Genomic DNA, 19,432 nt, shown 5'->3' with positions numbered 1-19,432 from the left:
TCTCCAAAGGAACCACAGGGGGCAAAAATGGGGCTGTGAGGCTGGGGAGGAGCCAGGGAAACGCAAACCTCATTAACAAGTGCAAATTAAGAAAACTTGGGAAACCCATGCAAGTCTTAGAACAAATCTAATTGATCAGCCATTTCGCATTTAGTAATATACCTTCAGTGTTGTATTTTCCAAATCCTCTAATTCGATTCAGAAAACATCATTAGCTTACTATGAGCTATACAGAGAAAAATGTATTTATACTACTCTATATAAATAAAAATGCTGTAGTTAAAAAAAGGTTCCTGCCAGACTGTCCCGGAATCTGTTGACTGTCTGTGGATCTCAATCCCCTAACTGAGCCACCTTGTAGGGCCTCAATGAGAGTCCTGCAGTGACTTCTGTACCAGGATGGGGTGATATCCAGCAAGGGCCTCCCCCTTCTCAGAGGAGAAGAGAAAAGGAGAATGGGGGAGGGGCTGTGTAAAGGAGGGACCAGAAAGGGGGCCTCCATTGGGATGTAAAGTGAATAAATTAATTAATGAAATGAAGAAAGAATTTTTAAAAGGTTTCCACCTTAAGGTATTTCATATTTTATATAACATAACTTTTAAAGCAAGCTCAGAACCATTCATATATGGCTTTACAGCTAGCAAACAAAATACTCTCTAGGCTTCAGAAATACCTGTGAAAAGAAGGAGTTTGACAAGTTTGGTTGCTTCTGTTTTCTGTTTCAACTGTCTCCTCATGGACTCATCAAAAGTGTTTGGAGTTTTGTTTGTTGTTTGGTAAGATCTGAGCCAGTAGGACCAAAGAATGTTTCATACATTTCTTTTTCTCGCTGCAGTTGCAAAAGATATTTAAGAAACTTCCAGGGTTTGGAGAAATCCGCGTGTTAGGATTTAGGTAAGTAAGAGAATCAAACTGCTCTCAACTTTAAATTTAAAACAACAAATTTGAAAATCATTTTCTGTGGCCTCCTTTAAAAGCCATGTCCAGAGGATTAGAAGGTCCCTTTTCCTTCTGTTGTTTAACTCAGTCTGGGAAACTGCAGCTTAATGAACAGTCTGCAAACTGCTCAGAGAGCTGGAAATACCGCCCTCTACGGAGCATCTGTCAGTCGTCCTTGGCAATGTCTTTAGCAAGTCTCTGAAAAACACCAGGATGAATGTGTATCAAGAAACCGCTGTAGCAATTAACCGCCTTGGTATGGGGTCGCCTCCTGTTCTCTCCGAGGCTTTTAAACCTCATTCCTGTGGGCATAAATTACAGAAGCCAAGAGAGACACTGATTTACCGATGGAGGGACTGAAGGAAGTGAACCCATAGGGGTAAAAGCAATACTTCTTAAACATATTTTCTTTTCTTATCTACTGTATGGCCTAAGTAATGCTGTATTACTCAAGAAGCAGAATCTCAATTTGTAATGCCATCCCTGGTAAAGAGTGGGGACTAGGGAGCTCACACTCCAGCAGGTCGGTAGCCACCTGGCTCACAGCACCTTAATACAGGTTCATGGGTTTAAACATAAATTTATGCTTCATATTTTTATAAGTTCTCCTCCTTTCAAGCATCTATGGGCAAGCTCAGATGGTGCAATGGCACCCAGTGTTGCCGGATACATAGCAGCCCTGGTGGGAGCGGGATGAACGTCCATGCCTGGGGAGGCAGGAAGTGACGGGGGGGGGGGGGGGGGGGGGGGGGGGGGGGAGCAAGCCTTGTCCAGATCTCCCTGGTTCTGTCACCACCTGGTCTTGAAGCAGGAGGAGAGCTTGGGCACTTAGAACTTAGGCCTGGACAGACTGAACCAGCCGTGTGTTCCGGGGCTGTCTGGCCTCTCATTTGTAGCACTCCAGAGGAGGAAAATATTGGAAAAGGAAGTGACAAAAGATGGAAATTCTAATATTTGCCAAGGCAAACTCACTCTGCTTTGTGTCAAGAAGCCGCTCTGCAGGATGCGACTCGAAGTCAGATAGATGAGAGGGTAATCGGAGGTGATGGGCACGTAGTTTGCATAGATGGCGAAGTCTTCTGGATAAAGTACTACAGTTAAAAAACAAATTTTTAATCTGAGGCTTCAGGAAATGATGGAAAGGCTTCTCCTGGGGAGTGATTAAGTATGCGTCATCACCTCCCTGTGACAAATGAAAATCTAACTGTAAGAAAATCGACTTGAGAGGAAAATCACAATGTTAGGTAGGCAGTAAAATTTCTCAAGGTAAAACTTTTTAAGAGTCATGGCAGCAAACTGAATCTTTCCCACGTGTTTGTCTCTGTAGGGATTTATTCCTGTGTCTGACCACTGTGTTTACAAAATAAGTTCAGGTACATTTTGCCAATGACTTTCCTTTGGTCCTGAGGACTTCAATCCACTGTAAAGTATGTGGGCCAATTAATTCAATAAGCCATGTGCTTGTGAGCCCCACAAATAGTTTGTCATTGATACCAATGCTGAAGATGTTCTGGAATAAACTTACTATGAAGGACATTACTTTTGTTGTGGGTCCAGATGCCCACAGACATTTTATCCCCTATCAGGTCACACACATTGCCTGTCCTTTGTCTCATTCATAGAAAAGCTTATTTATAACTTCATAAATTGCTTAATAAGAATAGCTTCATCTGATTCTCTCAGCACAAACTGAAAATTAGTCAGGACTCTAGGATTAATACAATTTTAAGTATTAACAATTAAAGCACCATTTTGAGTATCGCTTCATTCTTTAGGGCAAGTGTGGGAAACTATTAATAATTCCTCAATCTAGTGGTAGAGTGTATTTCTTCAGGCTGCTCCATAAATGTCCATAGCATCTTTATCTTTAATAGCCGAACCATGGAAACAAACTAACTGTCCATCAACAGAACAATAGACAATTCTGGAATGTTCTCATTGTAGACGTTTGACAAAGAAATAACACTTTTGACATATGTGACAACAGGAATGTACCTCAAAATAACTGTGCTGAGTGAAAGAGTAGACAAGAGTGCATTATGTTCTATTTATATTGAGCTCCAGAAACACAAACTCATCTACAGTGACAGAAAACATATCAGTCGTTTCTTGGAGATAGTGGAGCAGGGTGTGAAAGGAAGAGATCACAAGGTGTCAGGATAAATCTTTTATGCTGGAAAATGTGTTCTGTATCTTGATTGTGGTAATAAATAATTCTTCTTTCAGATTTCCCTTTTCTTATGCAAACATGTGTCAACAAAACAATCTTTAGTTGGCAAGAATAAGGTTTGGGTTCTTGAAGCACGGCCGCCCTCCTTGGCTTCATGGGTTACAAACTACAAAGAAACAAGAGGCAGGTCCTGGATGAATGTCTGGTAGAGAAACTCGCTTCTCACAGAGCGGTGTCAGTTAGAAAGACGGCAGGTTCTCTGTCTCCACAGCAGGAACATAGGAACCAGTCTGTAGCATCTCCATTGTGGTCATGTTATATCAGGGCATAAAAATGAGATGAATGTATAATCCAAGAAGAAATACCAGTGACACTAATCCCAACACAGTCTTCATCAGCAACTGTCATTTGAAATATAAGGGGAGAATACCATATACAGTTTCTAAACTAATTTTTAAAGTGTGTCTGTAATTTTCTTAGGAACACACCAATGGATTGGGTAACAAAATAAAACCAAGGTTGAGGAAAGAGAACTCAAAGCTTAAATCTTGCCTCTGCCAGTCCCAACTGAGTCGGCTCCCTCTGTATGTACCTTTGTAGTTCCTGTTAACTGAGGGTTCTGTTGTGCTAAACATTAAAAGAAAATACACATAAACTACTGGGTACATATCACCCACTCAATAAGTAGGTGTTTTTCTTGCAAGTTTTCACTGTGAATGGAACTAATCCCTTAACTGATTAAAGCAATTTAAAGAGAAATTGGCAAGACACTCATTCTAGGGTCAGCCTCAGAGATGTTATCTCTGAGGATAAACGAATCCCTTAATGACATTCAGGAGGAAGAGAATCTATTTGCAAAGTATTTAAAAAAAAACATCCTGGCAATTCCTGCTCAAATATAAGATTTATAGCATATATTTGTAGCCTTTTTGAGGAAATCAGGTTTTAAAAGAAGATAATAAATGCAGACCACTTTGAACGGAGGCTCAAATCCTGGTCAGAAACAATGTTTAATGATGTTTACATCCTAAGACTCATGATTCTTAAAGGTATCATCCAAATTTCTGATGGCAATTTGTATGTTTCTCCAAAGCTTTGGACAAACATGGCAGACAACATAAAAGCACTTTTGTATATAGAATAATACACTAGCAGATTCAATAAGTCTCACCAAAATTCTTCCTCCCTTGCATGTTTTCAATGTGGTGAAATGAAGACCAAAGAAAGAAGAAGATGGGTAATTTTGATGATTTTTTTGTTATGTCTTGAAATATGGTATGTTTCCCTCTGCTAATGTCTAAGCTGGATTTTAAAAATAATTTTCACATGTAATGTCTTAAATAAGCCAATAATTTTTAGTACTTTTATTTAAATAGAGTTAAGTTTCATTTAGTTGTTTAAAAAAAACATCTCTAGCCAAATCACCATGTGCTATTAGCAAGGAAACATTGACTTGACCACCTGAAAAGCCTGCTATAGAAACCCAAAGCTCTCATTGGAAAAATCGTGGGACTACAGGTGTGTTATGTGGGCAGCATGATTAAACAATGTCTTGTATGTTTACCATGGGAGATGGGCTGGCTGGTCACAGACTCCTGAGTGCAACCAACTGAGGTCTAGATTGAGGGAGAGAAACTAATCTGTTCCTCTGCCCCAAGGTCAGTTTGAGGTGGGAAAAGGACCCACTATACCTAGGAGAGCTCAGTAATGAGAACCTGGCTTTGGCTCCCACTATGACTAGAGAAATAATGAACTCTGGTCTCTGACTGAGTATGTGGTCTGAAGAACTGCCAAGAATACACATTCTCTGTTCCTGAGGCCTTTAAAAACATTTCTGCTTCTCCCTGCGTAGATTTATGGCAGAAAACAAAAGGGAACACTTGATTCTCAAGGACATGACAGTAAAGAATCTTGTTTGAGATTTGCGGGCTAAAAGAGATTGCATTAATAAATAGAGTAGCAAGTACAGTTAATCATGCATTGTGTCCTGCCTTCCTTCCCTTTTCTCCAATCTTTTCTTATTTTGTTTCCTTGCTCTATTTCATTTAAAGGTCTTTAATTTTAAAAATACTTCATGGAGAAGAATTGAAGGAAAAAAGGCCTTAAGAACTGAAGTTTCACTTGGTTATGGCATTCATAGCCTGTTCTATTACTACGATATCCTGCATGCTAGACCATAGACATTAAAGAAGGTACCATGTAGAAAAAGTGCCAATTCATCTCTCTTTCTGACTGGCACTCCATGACCTTTAAGACTACCAAAAGCACTGATCAATTAACCAATCAATTAACAATGACTAATACCTTTTTGTATGTATATACGTATGGACCCAGTTCACAGTCCCTCTTCAAACTAGACTGAGTCCCCAGGGTGACGTTCTATCTTAAAACAAATCATTTGTTAATACTTTCCATACGTTTTCTGACAAATATTGAAAAGCACTAAGTTGGATATTCTTTATAAGCCTATCAGAAAAGAAGACAAATTATCCTGAAGACTTAGAGCAGCACAGAAACCCTCTAGTTTTGTGATATTTGCTGTAGATAGAGCATGTCCTCTTCTTTCCACAGCTCAAGCTCCACAGAAATACAACTTATGGCCATCTTTAAGAGGCACCATGCAGAAGCAAAAAGCCCTGAAAGTGATCGCCTGTCTCTCGACTCCAACAAAATTGAAAGTGAAAGGATCCATCATGGAGCCATGGAAGACAAACCAGCACAAACCTACCTCACAGCTACAGATCTCAAAAAACTCATCACACAACTACTAGGTGGAGACCAGTCCTTGGTAGAAGAGACGATTCCGTTCAGTGATGGCAAGTTGGTGACACCGTAGTTCCGAGTTTAACCTCATCTGACAGAGAGGCTGTTAAGTATGGTTTTAGGATGGATTGTCATTTTAACTCGGGCCTTGTGAAGTCATCATTACTGTGACAGGCACATCATGCATGGTACCGTTTCTGAGTCTCCTAACACCCTCCAGCATCCCATTCCATCAGCCCATGGGGATCATTTTGCACCAAAGATAAGTCTGGAAGAATTCAATAGTTTCAGTTCAGTAAGATCAACCATGTTCAGCCAGTAGGGCCTAGACAGACAGAAGACCTTGTGGACAGTTCCATTAGCCTGGTGTAGCTTACAGATATCTTCTCATTCACTAAACTTGTCAGGCTTTATAAGGAAGCAGATGGCATATTCAAAGGAGGCTAATTTAGAAAGAGCTGATAGAGCAAGGGACTGTCCATGAAAGTTTTCCTTACTCAGAGACATGGAGTAGCCTCACGAGGCTAGAAGTAGCATGGCCATACTGCTACCTCTAGGCCTGAGGGTTGCCCATAAACACAACACACCTGAGAGAGAAGGGTTGGGAACCAATGACACAATGTGTATAAGTCAGTCTCCAAAGTGATCCAAAGAAGTAAACAAGCTAATCTGATGTGCTTCTGACCTCTAGGGCATGCAATAGGGGACCCAGGAGCCTGGAACTCTTAGGCACAGCAGATTGTATAATAGATAACCATTAGAAATGCCGTTTCAGCACAAGATGGCATGAAACTATCATTCTTTGGCAGTTCTGATAGCTGATTTAGGTCAGCAAAGGATTATCTCTGGAGAGAAGGAGGGGATGGAGCTGCTGAAGTAACAAGTGAGCAGCTCCAGACTCATCTCTAAGATTACTTATTTATTTAAGGTTTATGTCTTTGTTAAGCTTTCTGAGAACCAGGGGGTAGTACAGAGTACAGCGTTAATGTTAACCATTTCTTTCTTCCTTTGCAAGCTAAACCATATTTGATTTCCCATTGGCTTATCGTACTAGCCTTACTGCTTGATCCAAATTTGTAGACTAAAGCTGGGAACCCTAAAATTCTCTAAACTACTCCTTTTTTGAAATTGTTCTTATTATTTAATTGGCACATGATACTTTACATATTCAGGATATGATGTTAAGACTGGATACATGCATATCTTATAATGATCAAAGCAGTGAAATTACTGCATCTATCACCTTATTCACTATCATTTCTTTATGATGAGAGCATTCAAAACTTCTCTTATAGCAATTATGAAATAGATAATGCATTAGCAATAACTATAATCACCCCACTGAGCGACATAATTCTAGCATTTCTTCCTTCTGTCTACTTAGCCTGTTTGTTGCACTCATTAGCAACCTCCCCTGACACTTCATCCTGTGCTTAGCAATTCCCATCACATAAGCATGCAAGATGCAGTCCTATGATCTTCCTTCGCTGCATTATTCAGATTAGCAGCCATTAGTCTGGAACTACAATCTCCTAGTGATTTGTTACACTACTCCTTAGGAATTCACTATCGCCACATTTTAGAACCTAGACTGTTTTGTTACCTAAATCATAAGAGAAAAAAGAAATATATTAACCTTGCGATTTTCTTTTTACCCCAGAAGCTACTGAGCCACTCTTCAGACTTGTCACCCAATCAGAGCTGCCCAAGCCCCTTGCTGATGTCACAGAGGTAAGCTTCATATCTTCTGCTTAAGACCTTCCCATCAAACAATCAGTTTTATAGACTGAGTAGGAAAAAAAAAACATACCCTTTGTAATGTTAAATATCAAGTAGTTTGTGCTTTTAGGGCTGCAATTGAAAGCCCACTTCCAACAACTTGTTGACAAAAATAAAATCAAATTGCATTTTAAATATTCTAAAATTTAGTTCCCTTAGATTTAGGTAGGTATGCTCCATTTTGAGTCGGATTGTGCTCTGTAGTTAGTAACATACATTTTGAATTTTATTTTGTACATTCAAATATTTATTTGAGGAGAAACTGGAGACTCAAGCATGGCATAATATACATGTGGAGGTCAGAAGCCGATTTGCAGAAGTTGGTTCTCTCTTTTCACTACATGGGTCCCAGTAATTGCACTCAGACTACCAGGCTTGGTGGCCAGTGTCTTTTCCTGCTGATAAAACAGGCCAGTGACTCTACCCGGCCAGATAAAATACATTTTTATGAACTAAAATGAATAATTAAAGCAAAAGATAATACTTAACTTTACTTCCCAGAAATATCCTTTTAAATTTATTTTTAATTCCTAAGAGCTTGCCTAATTTTTTATTTATGGGAGGTGGTAAATGCAAATTAGTGTCTTAGAAACTAAAAGTAATCGATGCAGTAGTAAGTTTGGTTAAAGCTCTGTCAATGTCGACAGTCTACAAGTTTTCACTGGAGTGTGCATAAACAGGGATTCTGAGTAAGTTCCATGCCTACCCAAAATAAAAGAATTATAAGTTAAACCATGACTGGCACAATTCAGAGCATTTCAGTCATTAATCAGTTCTAAAGACCTGTCGGCCGGGAAACGAGAGATCAGGAAATAGATTGCCAGGCCAGGCTGTGTGATCCTTTCAGGATACAGTTTCAGGTTTCTCTTCCATAGAAAAGTCATGCTAACAACAAAATCCTTCCCTTAAATTTAAGCAACAGTATTACAAATACAAGTGTAACTCGTCTCATGCACAGAGAATCATCCGTGCTCAGCATCTGCCTTTCTATGTTCACTCTTCAGGGTGCCACTTTGAGTCCAGAAGTTCCCTTCAGTGAACCTCGGCTTGAGGCCACGGACAGAGAAGGACCTGACCTGCCAGGTGAGTTTCTTCCTATACAGCCAATGTTTGATGACAGCGTGCTGAGGATTCATTAATGTTCTTCCTCAAGTCCCTGGCAAAGTCCTCTCTACCCCGGGAAGGTGTGTCTCTCCAGCGTCAGCACCAGAAGAGAGTCCACTGCATATCCCCTTTCCCCTTCTGAGGGACATGATCCCCTCCAATCCAGCATCCTTCTCTGAGACACTGACACCAAAGCTACCCTAACTAATCTCTTCCAGAGTTGGAAACTGGGTGCATTGGGACAGAGGCAATCAGGAGGTCTACATCCATGTCCCAAGGTTATGGCTACAAAGAACTGAACCAACCTGTACTTCAGTATTTCATGTCTGCATGTCATTAACAGGCTCTCTTTTTAAATGTTTTCTTTCGGTTTGTTTTAGAGATGGAATTTCCCTTTGTAGCTCAGGCTCACCCAATCTTTCTGCTTTAGTCTTCTAAATGCTGGGATTTCAGACTTGAGCTACCTCATCTACTCACAAGAGTTTTTTAGTGTGAGTTACACATAAGGAAATCATGAAACATTGAAATCCTATTGACACATTCTTTTATGTCCATTTTTAACTTTTACCCCTTTTTGCTATTGTTGTTGTTTTCTTAAAGACAAGCTCTTACTATAGAGCCTTAGCTAGCAATATGTAGTTGCCTCCAACATGTGGCAGTCCTCCTTTCCACTCTGTTGGTTATCTGGAGAAAACATGCTTTAGGAAACAAAAAGTCTGGGGATCTGAGGTTGGTCAGCTCACACTGTAGTTCTGAAAGTGAATGCCTCTGAAACTCTAGAACTCTGTTACAGATGTGTTTTCTAAGGCTTTTGTTGATGTTTTAGTAGGAACTCCTTATAAAATATTTCATCAGTGCTCATTTCCTCATAAATTGTATGCATCAGGAAGGAAAATAATCACAGAATCTGATTTTCTGGAACACATGTATGTCACGATAGCAGAGATTGCTACCGGCTGAAGTTAGTTTACAGAATTCCTGCCAAGGAAGTGTCCGTCTCATAGCAGTTATAAGTTGCAAACTAAAGGCAACGCCTACAAATAGCTACATTCCCCCCCCCCCCCGTAAATCTGACGTTTGAGCAGTGGTTGGTGAGGACAGCTCTGCTCTACACGTACCAGTCAGCGAAGTTCATCTGGTATTGAAGATCCGTTATCCTCAGTGACTTGTGCACGTTGCTGGGCAACCAGTGCTTGGTTGCAGCTGGTTGCTAGACTCCCCATTCTCTTGCATGTGGGCCTCTCCATGAGGATGCTTGGGCTGCCTCACAGGTACGTAGCCATGTTGTGGGCCCAGAAACAGCATCATTCACTTCCTTATGGTGTCTAGGCAGTCACAGAGACTCAAACAGTAAAAAGCATAGGCCTTAACTGTCAATGGAAGAAGTATTGAAAGATATTGAGACATTTCTAATCAAACACAGTGAACATCAAGCATCATGTTGGCCTTAGAAAACATCTGAAAGTTGGTTGCATACCTTTTGGTGAAATGATTAATGCTGTCCCTTGATTCTTTGCTTTCATTATAAGTCAGGAGCTCTAGTAAAATTGGCATTTCGGGTAGACAAGCAAAAATTATAATATATCTATAACAAATGCATTATTTCACTTTCAATCGCTTAACTATGCCCATATAAGAATGCACCACAGAACACTAAAGCTAAAAAATTTCAGAGATAATCCAGTTAAGCCTCTGTGCTTCAGAAGTGAGGAAAGCAAAGCTGGTGACAGAAACTGATTTGCACATGATCAGGATCAAGACTATAATTCACGCTTTCCCCGGGTACACTGTGTTTGCCTTGCATAGACTTATCCTTTAAAAAAAGAAAAAAAAAAAAAAAGAAAAAAAAACTATCTTCAGTCTGATCAGATAGCTCAGCAGGAAAAATGGCTGCACTAGCTTACCGACCTGATTTCAATCTCTCAAATCCACAAAAAGCTAGGTACAATAGATCATAAGTAATAATCCCAGCACTCCTGTCGGAGATGCAAGGTAGAGACAAGAGAATCACACTGAAGCTCACAAGCCACCTGGTGTGGGATGTGTAGAGAGATAGCAACAAGAGAAGCCTTGACTCAACAAAATGGAAGGAAAGAACTAGAACTCACTCCCAAACATTGTCTCTTGACCTCCACACTCTGTGGCACACCCGGACCTGCAAATACAACATAAGGTAAAAATTATAATTTTTAGAACATCTTTTATTTATCATCTTATAATTTCATACATACATACAGAGATAGAGAGATAGATAGATAGATAGATAGATAGATAGATAGATAGATAGATAGACAGAGGGAAATAGATATGGTATCTTGATCTCACACATCCCAAGTGCTACTTCCACTCCCATAAACATTTTCCAACACATGCTCCTCCTACCTTCATGTGTTCTATTTTTATATGCCCCACTGATTCTATATACCCTAAAATTAATGCTTACTGCTAAAAATATTGGCTGATCCTGTTGGCTTAATCCTGTGCAGGTCTTAGACAGGACATCATAGCAGCAGCAAGTCCATTATCACGATGGCCAAGTCATGTCCACAAGCCAGCCTTTTTCCCCTGCACTCTTCACCAGCATCCTGCTCTTTCTTTCTTTCTATCATCTGTGATGTTCTCTGAGCCTTATGGATGAGGCCAGTACAGACATACCATTTAGGGCTGAGCACTCAACAGCCACTGGTTCTGTTCTGACTTTGCACTAACCAAACTAACTAATCAAAATGAAGCTTCTCGGGCCAACACTGAAAGCAACGCTCTATGAGTTTAAACATAAGCATTTAGAGGACAGTTTCACAGCATGCCCATTTATGAAAACAACAGGTCTACAGGAGCATAGACTCTTTCTAGTGATGAGATGTTGATCAAGGTATAGTTCCAGGCATGAAATCCTTCCTGGGGACTAGGCTTCGTATCCAATCAAAATGTGTTTCATTTCTCAAATATTCATCATGCCACTTTTACACCAGTAGACATATTGTGCCAGAGGAAGGTCAGTGTTATAGCATGTTATGGGAACATTGGTGGTTTTTCTTACTAAACAGGCAGCCTGCATAGCATCTCCTAACCATCTAGAAATAGTATGTAACTCAGAGCAATAGCAAAAGTCTACATTGTCTTGGATGCCTCTGAGGTATCTTTGGTATTCCTTGGTATTCCTGAGTTCCTTGTATAGAAATGTATCTTCAGCCTGCACTGACATCTTATTTTAATATTACATGTTTTCTGACTTGGCCCATATTTTATTGTGCTGTTTTCTTGATGTGTAGTTAGTTAAGTTCTTTGCATATTTTAGATATTAGTTCTCTGTCAAATATATAGATGAAAAGATTTTGCTCTATTCCATAGGCTGTCCCTTTACATGACTGACAGTTATCTTTGCTGTACAACAGCTTTTCAATTTTATGAGCTCCCACTTGCTGATTATCTGTATTTTGTCCTGAGCAATCAGAGTCCTATTCAGATATTCAGCCTGTGCCTATATATACATGGAAGTGTGTTTCATACTTTTTCCTCTAATAGATCCAGAATTTCATATCTTATTTAGGGGTTCTTTTTTTTTTACAACTTTATTTTAAAAAACAAAGATAAATGTACAGATTTTAAACATTTTTTGCATAAAAGTATACAATACATTTTTGTCAGTACTTGGATTTGTTTTTTTTTTTTTTTTTTAAGGTTTGATAGTGTGATTACGATCTTACTAGTTACAATGAGCATAAAGTACATGTAAAACAAGAAGTAACCTGGAAATAGTCAAAGTTTTCTTGGGGTGTAAAGATTTTTTTTTTTTTACAATGAGCAAACAGTACATATAGTACAGGGTGTAACCCGGAATATGTCAATGTGTTCTTGGTGGGTAAGGATTGAGCATGACTTTTTTTTTGTTTTGGTTTGTTTTGTTTTGTTTTGTTTTGTTTTTTTCTTGTACTTCACACAGTCTGTGAGTTGTTTCTGAGGCAGTGTGAGCCTCTGGGGTTAGCATCCCACTATCAGTGACTGCATATTATGTCTGTTCTTTTGTGACTGGGTTATCTCACTCAGGATGATATTCTCTAGATGCAGCCATTTTCTTAAGAACTTGGTTAAGTAATTGTTTCTGGTGGCTGAGTAGTATTCCATTGTGTAAATGTACAACAATTTTTGTATCCATTCCTCTACTAAAAAACATCTGGGTTCTTTCCAACTTCTGGCTATTATAAATAGAGCTGCTATGAACATTGTGGTGCATGTATCATTGTTGTGTATTAAAGTGTCTCTGGGGTGTATGCCCAGAAGTGGAATAGCTGGGTCTTCAGGTAGTACTTTGTCCAATTTTCTGAGGTATTGCCAGACTGATTTCCAGAGTGGTTGTATTAGTTTACGACCCCACCAACAGTGGAGAAGTGTTCCTCTTTCTCCACAACCTCGCCAGCATCTGTTGTCATCTGAGTTTTGGATCTTGGCCAATCTGACTGGTGTGAGGTGGAATCTCAGGGTTGTTTTGATTTGCATTTCCCTGATGGCTAAGGATGTCGAGCACTTCCTCAGATGTTTCTCAGCCATTCGATATTCCTCAATAGAAAAGTTTTGTTTAGCTCTGTACCCCATTTTTTAATAGGGTTGTTTGATTCTCTGGTGTCTAGCTTTTTGAGTTCTTTGTATACCTTGGATACTAGGCCACTATCTGATGTGGAGTTGGTAAAGATCTTTTCCCATTCTGTTGGCTGCCGTTTTGTTTTCTTGACAATGTCCTTAGCCTTACAGAAACTTTGCAATCTCATTAAGTCCCATTTGTTAATCTTTGACCATAGAGATTGATCCATTGGTGTTTTCTTCAGAAATTTTTCTCCTGTGCCTATGTGTTCTAAGGATTTCCCTACTTTCTCATCTAATAGTTTCAGTGTATCTGGTTTAATGTGGAGATCTTTGATCCACTTACAGTTGAGCTTTGTAAAAGAAGATAAGAAAGGGTCTATTTTCATACTTCTGCATGCTGAGTGCCAGTTGGACCAGCACCATTTGTTGAATAGGCTGTCCTTTTTCCATTGAATGTTTACAGCTTTTTTGACAAAAATCAGGTGACCATATACATGAGGGCTCATTTCTGAATCTTCTATTCTATTCCATTGATCAACTTGCCTATTTCTGTACCAGTACCATGCAGTTTTCATCACAATTGCCTTGTAATATAGCTTGAGGTCAGGGATAGTGATTCCCACAGATGTTTTTTTGTTGTTGAGGATGGATTTACCTATTCTAGGTCTTTTGTTGTTCCATATGAAATAGCACATTGATCTTTCCAACTCAATGAAGAACTGGGTTGGAATTTTGAGTGGATTGCATTGAATCTGTAGATTGTTTTTGGTAGGATAATCATTTTTAAAATGTTGATACTTCCAATCCATGAGCATGGGAGATCTTTCCATTTTCTGAGATCTTCCTCGATTTCCTTTTTAGAGGTTTGAAGTTCTTGTCATACAGGTCCTTCACTTGCTTAGTTAGAGTCACACCAAGGTATTTCATAGTTTTTGTAACTATTGTGAAGGGTACCATTTCCCTAATTTCTTTTTCCTCATGTTTGTCCTTTGAGTACAGGAAGGCTACTGATTTGTTCGAGTTAATTTTGTATCCAGCCACTTTGCTGAACTTGTTTGTTAGCTGTAGGAGTTCTCTGGTGGAATTTTAGGGGTCACTTAAGTACACTATCATGTCATCTGCAAAGAGTGGTGTTTTTACCTCTTCCTTTCCGATTTGTATCCCCTTGATCTCCTTTTTACTGTCTAATTGCTCCAGCCAGGACTTCCAGTACTATGTTGAATAGGTAGGGGGAGATACCCAGCAAAACTATCAATCACCATCGATGGAGAGACGAAGATATTTCAAGACAAATCAAAATTGACTCAATATCTGACCACAAACCCAGCACTACAACGAAGTATAGGTGGAAACCCAATACAATGAGGGAAAATACAGCCTAGTAAGAACAAGAAAACTCCTAAACAAGAAAACTAAAAGAAGAAAAAAAAACACAGACACAACTCAAACCAAAAAAGCAATAATAGCAGGAAACAGAAACAACTATTCCTTGATATCTATTAACATAAATGGTCTCAACTCCCCAATAAAGAGACATAGACTATCAGAATGGATACATAAACAAAAGCCAGCCTTTTGCTGCATACAGGAAACTCATCTCAGAGACAAAGACAGACACTATCTCATAGTAAAAGAGTGGGAAAAAAACTTCCAAGCAAACAGCTCCAAGAAGCAAGCTGGAGTGGCTATTCTAATATCGAATAAAGTAAATTTCCAACCAAAAGTTATCAAAAAAAAATAAAAAAGGATACTTTTTACTCATTACCAGGGAAATCTGTCAGGAGGAACTCTCAATCCTTAACATATATGCTCCAAATAAAAAATCACCCACATTCATAAAAGAAACCCTACTAAAGTTCAAAATACATTTCACCCCACACAATAATAGTGGGAGACTTTAATACCCCACTCTCTATAATGGACAGATCAGGGAAACAGAAACTGAACAAGGACACTGCAAAACTAGCAGAGACTTTGAACCAACTAGAATTAATAGATATATACAGAACATACTATCCCAAAGTAAAATAATACACCTTCTTCTCACAACCCCATGGCACCTTCTCGAAAATTGACCAAATAATTGGACACAGAATGAGCCTCCATCGATATAAGAAGATTGAAATACTCCCATGAATCCTCTCAGATCACCATGGGCTACGGCTGGTCTTTAACAACAACAAAGACAAAAAAAAGCCCACATACACATGGAAACTAAACAATGCTCTGTTAAAGGATAGCAGGGTCAAAGAAGAAATAAAGAAAGAAATTAAGGATTTTCTAGAATTCAACAAAAACGAAAACACAACATACCCAAACCTATGGGATGCAATGAAAGCAGTATTGAGAGGAAAACTCATAGCCCTAAGTGCTTCCAAAAAGAAACTGGAGAGAGCTCACATCAGCAACCTCACAGCACAGCTAAAAGCCCTAGAATAAAAGGAAGCAGATATACCCAAAAAAAAGTAGACGGCAAGAAATAATCAAAATTAGGGCAGAAATAGACCAAATAGAAACAAAAAAAAACAATGAAAAAATCAAAAAAACCGAGTTGGTTCTTTGAGAAAATCAAGAAGATTGATAAACCCCTAGCCAGACTAACTAGAGGGCAAAGAGAGAGTATCCAAATTAACAAAATCAGAAAGGAAAGTGGGGACATAACAACTGAAACTGAGGAAATTCAAGAAATCATCAGATCCTACTACAAAAACTTATACTCCACAAAATTGGAAAATCTGGAGGAAATGGATGAATTCCTAGACAGATACAAGGTCCCAAAGTTAAACCAGGACCAAGTAAACCATCTAAATAACCCTATAACACCTAAAGAAATGGAAGAAGTCATCAAAAGCCTCCCAACCAAAAAAAGCCCAGGTCCAGACGGGTTCGGTGCAGAATTTTATTAGACTTTTATTGAGGATATAACACCAGTACTCGCCAAACTATTCCAAAAGATACAATCAGATGGAATATTACCCAACTCATTTTTTGAGGCTACAATAACCCCCGAACCTAAACCAACAAAGACCCTACAAGGAAAGAGAACTTCAAACCAATCTCACTTATGAACATCGATGCAAAAATACTCAACAAAATCCTTGCAAACCGAATCCAAGAACACATCAAAACGATCATTCATCATGACCAAGTAGGCTTCATCCCTGGGATGCAGGGATGGTTTAACATAAGGAAATCCATCAACGTAATCCACCATATAAACAAACTTAAAGACCAAAATCACATGGTCATCTCACTAGACGCTGAGAAAGCATTCGACAAAATCCAACACTCCTTCATGTTAAAAGTCCTGGAAAGAACAGGCATACAAGGCCCATACTTAAACATAATAAAAGCAATATACAGCAAACCAACAGCCAACATCAAACTTAATGGCGAGAAACTTGAAGCAATCCCACTAAAATCAGGGACTCGACAAGGCTGCCCACTCTCCCCCTACCTATTCAACATAGTACTGGAAGTCCTGGCTGGAGCAATTAGACAGCAAAAGGAGATCAAATGGATACAAATCGAAAAGGAAGAGATAAAAACATCACTCTTTGCAGATGACATGATAGTGTACTTGAGTGACCCCAAAAATTCCACCAGAGAACTCCTACAGCTGATAAACAAGTTCAGCAAAGTGGCCAGATACAAAATTAACTCAAACAAATCAGTAGCCTTCCTGTACTCAAAGGACAAACATGTGGAAAAAGAAATTAGGGCAAACGTACCCTTCACAATCGTTACAAAAACTATGAAATACCTTGGTGTGACTCTAACTAAGCAAGTGAAGGACCTGTATGACAAGAACTTCAAACCTCTAAAGAAAGAAATTGAGGAGGATCTCAGAAAATGGAAAGATCTCCCATGCTCATGGATTGGAAAAATCAACATCTTAAAAATGGCCTTCCTACCAAAAGCAATCTACAGATTCAATGCAATCCCCATCAAAATTCCAACCCAGTTCTTCATGGAATTGGAAAGATCAAGGTGCAATTTTATATGGAATAACAAAAGACCTAGAATAGCTAAATCCATCCTCAACAACAAAAAAACATCTGTGGGAATCACTATCCCTGACCTCAAGCTATATTACAAGGCAATTGTGCCGATAACTGCATGGTACTGGTACAGAAATAGGCATGTGGATCAATGGAATAGAATAGAAGATCCAGAAATGAGCCCTCACGTATATGGTCACCTGATCTTTGACAAAGGAGCAGTAAACATTCAATGGAAAAAGGACAGCCTATTCAACAAATGGTGCTGGTCCAACTGGCACTCAGCATGCAAAAGAATGAAAATAGACCCATTCTTATCTCCTTGTACAAAGCTCAAGTGTAAGTGGATCAAAGATCTCCACATTAAACCAGATACACTGAAACTATTAGATGAGAAAGTAGGGAAAACCTTAGAACACATAGGTACAGGAGAAAATTTCCTGAACAAAACACCAATGGCTCAAGCTCTAAGGTCAAAGATTAATAAATGGGACTTAATGAGATTGCAAAGTTTCTGTAAGGCTAAAGACATCGTCAAGAAAACAAAACGGCAACCAACAGAATGGAAAAAGATCTTTACCAACCACACATCAGATAGAGGCCTAATATCCAAGGTGTACAAGGAACTCAAAAAGCTAGACACCAGAGAATCAAATAACCCTAATAAAAAATGGGGTACAGAGCTAAACAAAATGTTTTCAGTTGAGGAACACCGAATGGCCGAGAAACACCTGAGGAAGTGCTCAACATCCTTAGCCATCAGGGAAATGCAAATCAAAACAACCCTGAGATTCCACCTCACACCACTCAGATTGACCAAGATCCAAAACTCAGATGACAGCAGATGCTGGCGAGGCTGTGGAGAAAGAGGAACACTTCTCCACTGTTGGTGGTGTTGCAACCTAATACAACCACTCTGGAAATCTGTCTGGCGATACCTCAGAAAATTGGATATAGTACTACCTGAAGACCCAGCTATTCCACTTCTGGGCATATACCCCAGAGACGCTTTAACACACAACAAAGATATATGCACCACAATGTTCATAGCGGCTCTATTTATAATAGCCAGAAGCTGGAAGGAACCCAGATGTCCTTCAGAAGATGAATGGATACAAAAATTGTGGTACATATACACAATGGAATACTCTCAGCCACCAGAAACAATGACTTAAGCAAATTCTTAAGAAAATGGCTGCATCTAGAGAATATCATCCTGAGTGAGATAACCCAGTCACAAAAGAACAGACATAATATGCAGTCACTGATAGTGGGATGCTAACCCCAGAGGCTTGCACTCCCCCAGAAACAACTCACAGACTGTATGAAGTCCAAGAAATAAAGAAAACAAAAAAATATACATATATTTACAAAACAAGAAGAATTTGACTATTTCCATGTTGCGTTTTGTTTTGCATGTACTCTACGAATGCATACTGTCAAGCCCTTGAAAATAATCAAGTACTGACTAAAAAAATATATTCACATGGTTTTATGTAAAAATTATTTCAATGTCTGAAAAAACAGTACTGACAAAAATGTATAATTTTAAGCAAAAAATGTTTAAAATTTGTACATTTATCTTTGTTTTGTAAAATAAAGTCGTTAAAAAAAATAAATAATAAATAATAATAAATAATTAAATAAGTAAAAAAAAAAATTCCGGATGTATGCTCTCTCCAGTTTCTCTTTGGAAGCACTTAGGGCTATGAGTTTTCCTCTCAGTTCTGCTTTCATTGCAATCCATAGGTTTGGCTATGTTGTGTTTTTGTTTTTGTTTAATTCTAGAAAGTCCTTAATTTCTTTCTTTATTTCTTCTTTGACCCTGCTATCTTTTAACAGAGCATTGTTTAGTTTCCATGTGTATGTGGGCTTTTTGTTGTCTTTGTTGTTGTTAAAGACCAGCCGTAGACCATGGTGATCTGAGAGGATGCATGGGAGTATTTCAATCTTCTTATATTGATTGAGGCTCGTTCTGTGTCTAATTATGTGGTCAATTTTCGAGAAGGTGACATGGGGTGGTGAGAAGAAGGTGTATTTTTTTACTTTAGGATGATATATTCTGTAGATATCTATTAATTCCAGTTGGTTCAAA

The 19,432-nt window shown here is 38.9% G+C and overlaps 1 protein-coding gene across 1 annotated transcript in view; it reads left to right on the top strand.

Moving 5' to 3' along the window:
* Nucleotides 1-19,432, top strand: part of IMPG1 (interphotoreceptor matrix proteoglycan 1) — a gene marked incomplete at both ends in the record, with an annotated part of 144,678 nt that overhangs the window by 50,897 nt on the left and 74,349 nt on the right. Inside the window, 5 exons of the mRNA XM_080934311.1 lie at nucleotides 836-894; nucleotides 4,326-4,346; nucleotides 5,681-5,925; nucleotides 7,533-7,603; nucleotides 8,656-8,734. Of these exons, the coding sequence (XP_080790437.1) occupies nucleotides 836-894; nucleotides 4,326-4,346; nucleotides 5,681-5,925; nucleotides 7,533-7,603; nucleotides 8,656-8,734 (475 nt within the window). The remainder of the gene's footprint in view (nucleotides 1-835; nucleotides 895-4,325; nucleotides 4,347-5,680; nucleotides 5,926-7,532; nucleotides 7,604-8,655; nucleotides 8,735-19,432) is intronic.

Source organism: Micromys minutus (assembly GCF_963924665.1).
Source record: "Micromys minutus genome assembly, chromosome: 21".
NCBI lineage: Eukaryota > Metazoa > Chordata > Mammalia > Rodentia > Muridae > Micromys > Micromys minutus.
Note: the sequence above shows the minus strand (reverse complement) of the source record. Positions and strands in the feature narration are given on the sequence as shown.